This window comes from Drosophila nasuta, chromosome X, assembly GCF_023558535.2.
Source record: "Drosophila nasuta strain 15112-1781.00 chromosome X, ASM2355853v1, whole genome shotgun sequence".
Classification (NCBI taxonomy): Eukaryota; Metazoa; Arthropoda; class Insecta; order Diptera; family Drosophilidae; genus Drosophila; species Drosophila nasuta.
The window spans coordinates 26,573,742-26,585,155 of record NC_083459.1 but is presented as its reverse complement, the minus strand read 5'-3'; the positions used below and the strand labels follow the sequence as shown (position 1 = coordinate 26,585,155).

The 11,414-nt window shown below is 33.2% G+C and overlaps 1 protein-coding gene across 1 annotated transcript; it reads right to left on the bottom strand.

The window, feature by feature from the left end:
- Positions 1–266: 266 nt before the first annotated feature.
- LOC132796723 (uncharacterized) lies at positions 267–2,050 on the bottom strand. Its single transcript, XM_060807981.1, has 5 exons — positions 1,802–2,050; positions 1,371–1,686; positions 1,230–1,306; positions 718–1,165; positions 267–648 (listed from the first exon to the last, which is right to left on the bottom strand). The coding sequence occupies exons 1-5, from the start codon at positions 2,011–2,013 to the stop codon at positions 391–393; spliced, it is 1,311 nt and encodes a 436-aa protein (XP_060663964.1). The 5' UTR covers positions 2,014–2,050; the 3' UTR covers positions 267–390.
- Between the last annotated feature and the right edge of the window lie 9,364 nt (positions 2,051–11,414).

Here is an 11,414-nt window from a genome sequence, read left to right as displayed (position 1 = left end):
CACTCACACACACAAGCGGTTATAATACAAAGCAGGATATGCATAATCGCAGTCCAGAGAGCTTAACCGCCAAATGACTCAAAGTCGACAGCTAATCGAGAATGCTCGAGACGTAATCATTATCAACTTATCAAGTTGCCTTTGTAGCACACCAAATCGTTGACTTAATCATTGAATATATGAGGAGGAATTCTCTTCAACGTTCAAAGTGCAGTTTGTAGAACTATTTAATGAATTTTTCAACAATTGTTACACAAATTCGAAAATTGTATGCGCAATTAATTGTATTTGAAAGTCAAATATGCTAAATTAGATTTACAAACTACTTTAGCATATTTGGCGATAATCTGTAAAACATTCAAATGCAATTAATTTAATTATGAATTTGAATTAATCAGTTTCATCATCATTTTCATCTTGAACCTCGAATTTCGGTGGAGGAGGCAAGTGTTTCCTCCAGTCCACATATGGTGGCGGCTCATTAGACTTTGGGAAATAATCGAGCTTATCTACAACATCGGCGACTCGACAACACTGAACGACACCGTAGATGGGATAATTTTGCAACTTCATGAAGAGACTCTCCTTCAGCCAGGGCACCTCGTGGCACATGCTGTTGCACAATTCTTGTCGCTGATCGTTGGTTACCTGTGAAAATAGCAAAATACTCGATTAGATGCGATATTGTGGAATGCTTCGAATAATATGTGCACTTACAAATGGTGAGTTGTGGGCGATGGCAACAAACTCATCATTTGTGGTATTATTGATCGATGCCTCGGACTGTTGTGGCAGGTGACGAATGTGGGCCCAAATGTGCGATGGCACAGCGACTGTATCACCATTTGGCAGTTCAAGAATCATTTGCTGGCTCACATTGCAGGACTGCAGCATCGGCAGTTTAACCACACCGGAGACGCCAATGCGAACATCATATTTGCCATTGAGATTGGCCACATCGAGGGCATTGAGCAGATGCCGCCAATTGCCCGAACGCAGAGCACGCAGCCAGACAATGTTTAGCATTTTCACAGCCATACTCGATTCATCGAAATCGCCTTTGAATGCATTGTCCTGTATTAGATTTGTATATTCGAAGGTTTCATCGCCAAACAATTGCTTCAATTGTCTATCCTTTTTCAATGCGTTCAATATGTCCGTTGTGCTATAGTATATTAAATATATTATATATATGTATATGTATATATTATTATTCATTCGAACATTACCTGATCGCATTGAACATGGCGTTTGTCGGAGAGACTTCGACATCAAGACCTAGGCTATTTAGTTGTCCGATTTGTGTCTGCGAAAAATGAGAATCGTTAACTAATTAGGAAATCATTGTTTATAATCCAAAATCCATGTACCTTTTCAATAATTTTCATCTTCGATGGATATGCCGTGTAAGCAACATATTTCAACTTTGCTTTTAGTAAATCATAGCAAATGGCAATGTTCTTCAAAGAGCCCAGCTCTTTGAAATCATCTCCAACAACCAAAGTCATCTCATTTTCACAATCGGGCAACTTTGTAAGACTTTCATACATTCGACTCGATTGCGAACCTGAACAGGATATCCAATTTACTTGCCGAGTGCCGTAATTTGGAGTGTCCATTTGAAAATAGTTGTTATTTTCACACTTCAGTTCTTTATGCTGACGGTTAATATTTTCATAACTTTGGCTAAATAAAGAAGGGAAGCTATTAGACTATGTATACAATATATATTTCACACGCAAATCTATGCAATAGGAATTGGCTTTGTAATGACAAAGTTATTAGATAAGGTAAAACCTACGTTTTAAATCCATGTTTGCAATATATGTCATATTTCTCATACAGTTCTGCGGTTAATGTATAGGGTGTCTCGCGTAACAAATGTTTTGAGCCAAAATGGACAACCATTTGTGGCTTTGGATATCGAAATTCAACACTGCAACTTCCATTTGCTCCATTATTTGCAAAAGAGAAGAGAACTGTCGCGAAAATTAAAACACTAAGCGGAATCATCGCGTTAAGGTTTGAAATATGACTGCAGTGCGCTTTAATCGAGTGGCGCTTTTAAAGCAAATCGAACAAAGGCAATCGCATAAATGCAAAAAAGGCTTATCTTGCCTAATGGCAAAGGTTAAAAGGCGAGCTCGGAAGAGAGATTGTCGTAATGCGTTGCACTCGAAGATGCAACAACTTAGGCTCATTTATTTTACTAAACGTTTGAACTTAGCTTCAGAATTATTATATATATATATATATATATATATATATATATATATATATATATATATATATATATATATATATATATATATATATATATATATATATATATATATATATATATATATATATATATATATATATATATATATATATATATATATATATATATATATATATATATATATATATATATATATATATATATATATATATATATATATATATATATATATATATATATATATATATATATATATATATATATATATATATATATATATATATATATATATATATATATATATATATATATATATATATATATATATATATATATATATATATATATATATATATATATATATATATATATATATATATATATTATTATATATATATATATATATATATATATATATATATATATATATATATATATATATATATATTATATATATATATATATATATATATATATATATATATATATATATATTATTATATTATATATTATTATTATTATTATATATTATTATTATTATTATTATTATTATTATTATTATTATTATTATTATTATTATTATTATTATTATTATTATTATTATTATTATTATTATTATTATCATTATCATTATCATTATCATTATCATTATCATTATTATTATTATTATCATTCTATATGTATTTATCTTCTTTTCTTTTTTTTGAGTTTTTAATACATCCCAATAGCAAATGGGAGTGTATTAATATATTCGTTATAACAATATCACATTGTAGTTTGCAGGCTTGAGGCATCACAAAGAGTGTGCTGATAACTCAAAATAATTTCATAACATGAGCCGCACTTTATACTGACATTTAAAAAATTATAAACTAAAACATTTCTTCAAGTGATGTTTTTTTCTGTACTTATTTTCTAATTTTAGAATATTTGTCAAGGAAAAAAAGTTGAGCTTTGCTTTTAATTTAAAAGTGAAATTGCTGATGTCTCTAAATAATTTTGGAATTTAGAGGAATAAAGGTTTAAATTCTGTAAATATTTATGTCTGAAAAATACACTGAAATACAATTTTTGCTATCATCAAGTTGACATTGCTATTCGTCACTAAGTAATACAGGGTATCTTCTAGTTGGTAGTTGCATTCAGTCTCAAGTAAAGTCACGTTTAGCTTACGTTCGCATTAATTGCGAACTCATTTCAGTTATCAGTTCATTGCTTGAATTAAAAGTCACATTGACAATTTGTACAAAAAAGGAGAATCCTTGCAATTCCATATTGAGAATATTAAGTCTGAATGAAAATGAGCATAAAAATACCGAAGTTTTCACGTATTGAATTTCGTTTTTAGTTCTTTGGTATTTAATAGGTGATTTTAATCAAGCTCAAGTATTTTTACACTCGTGATCAGACACATTTTGTTTTGTCTTGATTGCGATGATGATAACGATTAATTTTGAAATTGACTTAAAATACCAAAAATAAGGCAAATGAGAAGAGGAAATAAAAATGCAAATTGCGACGCAAGTTAGAAATTTTTGCATTATCTGAAATGTTATTAACTACAATGTAAGGCACCTATTGATTGTAGACACAATTCATCCTATCAAACGTCGTTCTCTATCTCTCTTATACTTAGTTTTGCGTTGATAAACACAAAGATTTGCACGCAGTGAACTTCACGACCTCTATATGCGATTATACACAGAGAAAAATAATATATATACGTTTAAAAAAACTGCAACAATTCGTTGTAGAAAATTTAAGAATCTAAGAGCAGAATTTTTTATTAAATAGCTCTTCGATAAATAAACAAACTTGTAATTTATGCATAGAAAAAAGTTTTAATATTAATATTTTGGTCTTTATAGTAAGAGTTGTGGTTTAAAAAGTGCGTTCATGACTTTTATATGAATTTCGTAAACTAAATTTAGTATTTTTGGTCTTATTTTGAGAATTTGGTATTTTTTTAGAGTAAAATTTCTTGTTTTAAGAATATATTCATTTTTTAAGAGCACAATTCTGTTTGATTGAAAAAACTGGTCTTTCTTTCAGTGTATAATATGCAAAAAAATACATAAAAATTTGACTGTTGAATTAATTTGTATTTTGATTTTATTTTAAATATATATTATATAAAGTAAAGTTGAGATTTCTTTTTTGGTTTATGGTCAATTATTTTTTTCAGTGTAGGTAGGGGAGTGGTGTTGCTTTCGTAGTGTCACCGCATGGCTATTAACAACAGTTTGCGTAAATGACACTGCAGTAAAGCATCAAAAAGCAAAAGAAAGCATTAAAATGATACAAGTGGCAAACAGTAAAGTCTCTACCTCTCTCTTTTTCTGTCTCTCTCTCTCTCTCTCTGTCTATCTGATTTGCGTTGTGCACCCTTTTGTCTCAGTTGCTGTTTGAGTCCATGTCTTGGGGCACTCTTCTGACCGCTGGGCAAGGCGATGTCTTATGCACAGATTTATTATGTGGCCATAAATAAATTACAGGGCCCAGCGCACAGAGTGCACATAATAACACGGGCTAAAGCGATGCTGACGATGGTGGTCACACAATGTTTGGCAAAAACCCCCAGATGGGGGGGCGTTGGCGTTGATGGTTTCAAAGCCAAAACACCAAATTACCGAAATACCAAAATACCAAAAATGCTTGCCAAGGGCAATTCAAGCGTGACCCGTTAGTGCGCTGTGCGTTAACCCATTTTGTTGGGGTGGCTTCGGTGCCTGCGATTTATATGATAAGGGTTAAAAGGTCTGTGTCGACAGTGGGAATGAGATATGTAGTATGTAACTCCATCTGCCCATTTCGTTCCATTCAAAAATGCATGAAAATGTTGAACGATCTAATTAGGGCCTCAAACTGTGAAGAGTGAAGAGTAGCTTCTCCCATCCGAGCATTATCTCTCACTTTGCCTGAGTTTTATAATAATAATGCTTTCGGTTGCATTAAGCGTCTACACTACGCACTCATACCCTGTTGGTATATGTAAGTTGCTCTCGTTGATCACTAAATGCATGATATTCTTAGTTCAACTCTGCTTGTGATTAAACATAATTTATGTCGTTGAATGTGCGATTTCACTTTCTGCTACTGCTAAATGGCTGGCCACACTTAAAGCTGACACGCCCCAAAATTCGAGTGAAACTTTGAGTGTGACTTCGTTGGTTTAATGTTGCTGCGAGTAGAAGAGTACAAAAGGGGGAAGAGACCTACGTAGTACATAGCTAAGAAGTAGAGACGATGAGTGTCAGGCTGACTGGCTGTCGGGGCTGGCAATAAATATCAAAGCATTTGTTTGCCGTCAAAAGCAAAAAGGCTGCCAGGTTGCACCACTGACACGCCCCCATTCTATGTGTGTGTGTGTGTGTGTGTGCGTGGGCGACTGTCAGGCACAGTCACTGTCACAGTGACTGTCACAGTCACTGTGGTAGTCACAGTCAATGGCTGTGGCACGTGCGCCGTAATTTACGCATTTAACATTTAAAGCAGCTCGTGAAACGCAAATCGCACACTCTTATAACAATTTCTCTCTCTCTCTCTCTCTCTCTCTCTCTGTCTCTGTCTCTAAGTGAATGTCTCTGTCTACGCTCAGGTGCATGGTAGACATGGCACACGGGGGCGTATGCGCAATAAATTTAACGAGCTGCCATTAGAGACGACGAGGCCAAGATGTCAATGCGGGTGCCAGCAATTGGGTGGCATAGAAACTTGCGTTAGGTTAATGATAAATTGACTTAATTATTTGACGTGCCAAAGCAGCACACACACACACACACACACGCACACATTTTTCGATTGTCTTTGCGAAGAAAAAAAAAAGCGAGCAAATAATTTATCATGCATTGCAAAATTGTTGGCAAATTGTTGCAAAATTTGATTGAAATATTTGATCAATTGTTTTCTTGCTCAATCAAATTATTTCATTAGAACCAAGCAATGCTCAATTTAATTCAATATTTCATGATCTCTTTGTACGGTCAAGAAAAACCTTTCTATGTTGTTCAATTAAAATTGCTTAAAATCTAATATGACAAAATTGCCACAAGTACTTAGGCATAATAATTTACTAATATTTCTATTTTTGCTTATTTTATTAAAAGAAAATTTAGTATTTAATTACTGAATTTAACCCTTTTGAAAAAATATAGCAATATTTCATCCTTTTTTTTAAGTAAATTTATATTTTTTGTATTACAATTTTATTAAAATACTAAAAATGTGTTAATATACTGCAGTGAAAATACCAACAATAAAAAGTAACAATATTTTAACCTTTTGTATTAATATGAAATTTCGAATTTCAATACTAAATTTTATAGTTTTGGTTATATACTAAAAATTAAAAAAATACTAAATTGAAAATACCACAAAAAACAAATATAATATATTCGCTTTTCTTTCATAATGCAATATTTTGAATTTTAATACTGAATTTGAAAATTTTAATAAAATACTAAATATGTATTAATATACTATAGTGAAAATACCAAAAAAAAAACGACAATATTTTGGATATATTATTAACATAAAATTAAGAACTTATAAGACTAATAAGAATTTAACAATTTTGGTAATATACTAAAAGTGTATTAATATACTGTAGTGAAAATACCAAAAAAACGACAATATTTTGGTTTTATTATTAACATAAAATTAAAAATTTATAAGACTAAGAAGAATTTAACAGTTTTGGGAATATACTAAAAGTGTGTTACTGTAGTGAAAATACCATAAAAATAAAAACAATATTATGGCTTTCTTTTAATAATATAAGAATTAGAACTCTAATACTGAATTTAACAGTTTTGGGAATATACTAAAAGTGTATTAATATACTGTAGTGAAAATACCATAACAAATATTGTGGTTTTCTGTTAACAACATAAAAATTTAGAATTTTAACAAGGAATTCAATTAATTTGATATTTCATAATCGGGTTAAAAAGGATATGCAGATACGTATTGAATTCGAACTTCGTTTCCGTAAAGGGACAATTATTAATAGAAACTCAAATTCAAAGAGATAATTGCAAAAGTGTCAGCACTACGCGTATTCTCTAGGGAAAGGTGTCTCATTAATTTTCAGATCACACAAACGACGACGACTGCGAGCTGCCGAAAGATTGACTCGATTGGAGCACACGTGCTTGACTTCAGGTGTGTTGAGCGAGCGAGCGAGAAAGAGAGAGAGAGAGGGAGAGAGAGAGGCTAGAGTGCGATATACGATAATTGAATCCATATTCCTAATGAGTGCACGCGTGAGCGAATTCAACAGCCAAGTTGCCCCCGAACAGGGGCAAGCAAGGGACCCTTGTGGCAATGACGAGGCGCACACACACACACACACACGTGCAGCAAATCAACTTTGGCCGAGTTTCATTTTCATTTTCGTCGTTTCGATGTCGATTTCGTATGCAACATGCGATGTTTGAGGCAACAACAACAACAATTGCCAACAAACATTTTTCAACAATTTAATTTATTTATTTTGGCACATTTTCGTTGTTGTTGTTGTTTTGTGTTGGCAATAGTCTGCTGACTGACATGGGTTTCTCCTCACACACACACACACACCAGACATCCTCTGTGATCGAAACGCACTGATAGCCTCTGTCACTCAAGCGAACTGGTTGAGTGTTTGCCCTTGTGCTTGTTTGGCTTGTTCTCTTCATTGTTGTTGTCGCTGTCGCTGTTGCTGTTGCTTTTGCTGTTTTATTTGGCTGCTTTCTTCTTCCTTTTGGCTACTTTGTCGATATCGCAGTCCGCTAATCTGGACGACAGCAGTGTTTTTGCTCCTGTTCGGACCCACATGCCATTCAATTAGCCCCCAACCGCTGTCAAACCAAACTGTCGTCTGTTGTGTGGCAAAACTTGCACATAAAATCATTAAAAAAACAACACAAAAAAAAAAAAAAAAAAATGGTGCAAAAGAAGCTGACAGAACTTTGAAATACCACAAATACTTTTAATAATGTTATGTGGGCATTTCAGTCAAGATAAAGTCAGTTGATATAGATGGTTCAAAGTAATTGGAAACTCGATTACCAAAAAATAAAAGAAAAAGTTTAGCTTTTTCTCTTTATTTCTTCCTCTATAAAATGAGCTGCTTAACACAACTCAAATTATGGAATAAAAATAGTATTTAAACGAAATAAATTTTCTTAATATTAATTTAGAAATAGAAGTATTTATTTAGCAACGATTTTAATAGCTAGTCGACAATTATTTATACAATTTTCTACTTTTTAATTTAAGCCTCGATAAGCTGCATTACATAATTTATTTATATACATATATCATATATTTAATTGACACAATCGATGTCTAATTAAAAGCACTTTAATTGTGATAGAAATTCATATTTTATTCAGCATGCTTTTCATTTTGTTATTATTGTTTTCTTTTCAGTTGACAACTTTCCCCACTTTAATCTGTCTCGTCATCGTCGGTAAGTTGTTGCTTTATTCTCTATGGTTTTTAGTTGATTTTGAATTCTGAATTTTTGTTTTTTTGTTTTTGCATTTTGCATTGCAAATGATAATTCAATTTGGAAATGTTTTGCTTTGAAGCATTTAATGCAATCAAATGCAAAGTTACATTTTAATTGAGCAAAATTTGTTTGCATTAGATGTGATAACCATGCAGATAAGAAGAAGAATGCATACAGCTGTTTAAACTTGAAGTTGAAAATTCCCTTTGAGTGCAATTTGTGCAAGCAATTTAATAGTTTTGATGCCATTTTAGCCATTTTGCCATTTGCCATTTGGCAATTTTCGCATTTTCGGCTTTAATGTGCCTCTTTCGCCTCGTCCTTTCTCTCTGCCCTAAATTCCCGCCGCAGTTACGTAGCCGACCCATTGGACAACTTGGGGTTGAATGAGTTTATGGGTTAAATGCGTCCAGCTCAGCGTAAAAACTGAATGCAAAATGAAAATTGAGAAAAATGAGAGTAAATGCAAATAAAATAAATGCGTAGAATATGCGAGAATTACTGATGTAGGTGACAAATGACAAATTATATTTCTCCATTCCTAAAAATATATATTTGTAAATGTACACATATATTTATGCAGCTGACATTTCACGACGAATGTTGCCACGATGCTTAACAACAGATTTTTCATCAAAATAAAAACGTTGCTCGGCATTTGTAACAAACATAGAGAGAATACTACAACAAACGCTTAACTCTATGTAATCAAGATAATATATTAACAGAAAAGAAATATCCGCTACACATTGTAAATAAAAGCAAAAAAGTGCGGTGTTCATTTTTAAAATATACCAAATTAATATACCACAAAAATACTAAAAATATACTAAAACGATGAATTTGGTATATTGCTTATTCTTAGAATATTTAAAATTTATATGTCGCAAAATTGCTTAAAAAATATACTAATGCCTATATTTGGTATATTTATATAGTATTAGATGCAAAATATACCATTGAGCACAAAATATACCGTATTGTCAGGCAACTAAGACCCTTAGTATGTAAGCAGGCGCTTTTGCCCATACAAAAGTATTTCTTAAATAATTTCAACAATTTTTAACTGATCGCCATACAATTTTGCGTAATCATTAAGATAATAGTTGTTATTGTTTATACCAACAAATAAGAAAGTTACAGTCGAGTGTGCTCGACTATGAGATACCCGCTACCCATTTTTAATAAAGGCAAAATATTGCGGTATTATTTTCAAAATATACCGAAAATACTAAAAATATACCAAATGGTATATTTGGTATATCGATATAGTACACCATTCAAAATATACCATAGACGGCACAATATACCAGATTGTCAGCCAAAAGTATTTCTTTAATAACTTCTACAATTTTAATCGGATCCAAACCAAATTTTCAGGAATTATAACTACAATAGTTATTATTGTATATACCAAAATTCGCAACTCTAGCTTTAAAATTACGCTTGTTATTAGATTTTTCTGATTTGCGGGGGCGGAAGTGGGCGTGGCAAAAATTTCAAACAAACTTGATCTGCGTGCAAACATAACAAATGCTGTCGAAAATTATAGCTCTATCTCTTATAGTCTCTGAGATCCAGTGTTTCATACGGACAGACAGACGGACAGACAGACAGACGGACATGGTTAGATCGTCTCGGCTGTTGATGCTGATCAAGAATATATATACTTTATACGGTCAGAGTTGCCTTCTTCTACCTGTTACATACATTTCCTTCCGGCACAAAGTTATAAAAGTATTATAATAATACCCTTCTACCCTACGGGTAGCGGGTATAAAAATTGCTGTCGAAAAAGAATTAAATCTCTATCTCTTATAATCTCGGAGATCTCGGTGCTCCTACAGACGGACGGACGGACAGACAGACGGACGCTGATACTTCTGCCTATTTCATACATCTTCTGCAGGCACAAAATTATAATACTCTTCTCCACTATGGGTAGCGGGTATAAAATTATCGCTCGAAGCTTTGGCAATATTTAAGTTGTATCTCGTAGTTGAGCAGCTTTTTTTTTTGCTTAGAAAGCTCAGTTGCAGTTGTGGCACAGTTAAATTCACGTGACAAGCCAATATTAAATGCGATTCAACAGAGCGACAAAGACGCAGCATAGAAACGAAAGATGCATATATATGAAAAACATAAAAAAAAAAAACGAAAGATGCGGGCCACAAAAAGTGTGCTCGAGTAGACGAGCAAAAAGAATAGGCAGAGTTTGCCTGAAGAGAGAGAGAGAGAGAGAGAAAGAGGGAGGTAGGGAGAGAATATAGATAGAGACTGAGACAAAAGCATGGATGGGTGGCAAAAACAGAAATAGAGTTCAGTTGGCATGAAATCGATCGCTGCAAGGCTCGAGGCGGGGCGGGGCGGGGCGTGGCTGAGGTAAACTGTCATGTTTGGTTTGCTTTGGTTGCCATTTGCCATTTGCGCCCGGACAGACAGTTTGTGCCATTCGCCGTTCGCCATTCACCATTCACCATTTGCCATTCGCCATTTGCCGTTCAGTTTCAGTTTCCGTTTCCGTTTCAGCTTGTAGCATTGCTGCAATTAAAATTGAATCAATTATGATTTTGACTTTGCCGCCACACCGAGTGCATATCAAGTGGATAACAAATGTCAACCAATGCCCACCTCCCCGTTCACCCCTTTCACCCCTTCCACTCCGTTCTCTCCTTCTATTTTGCTCTACTCGAA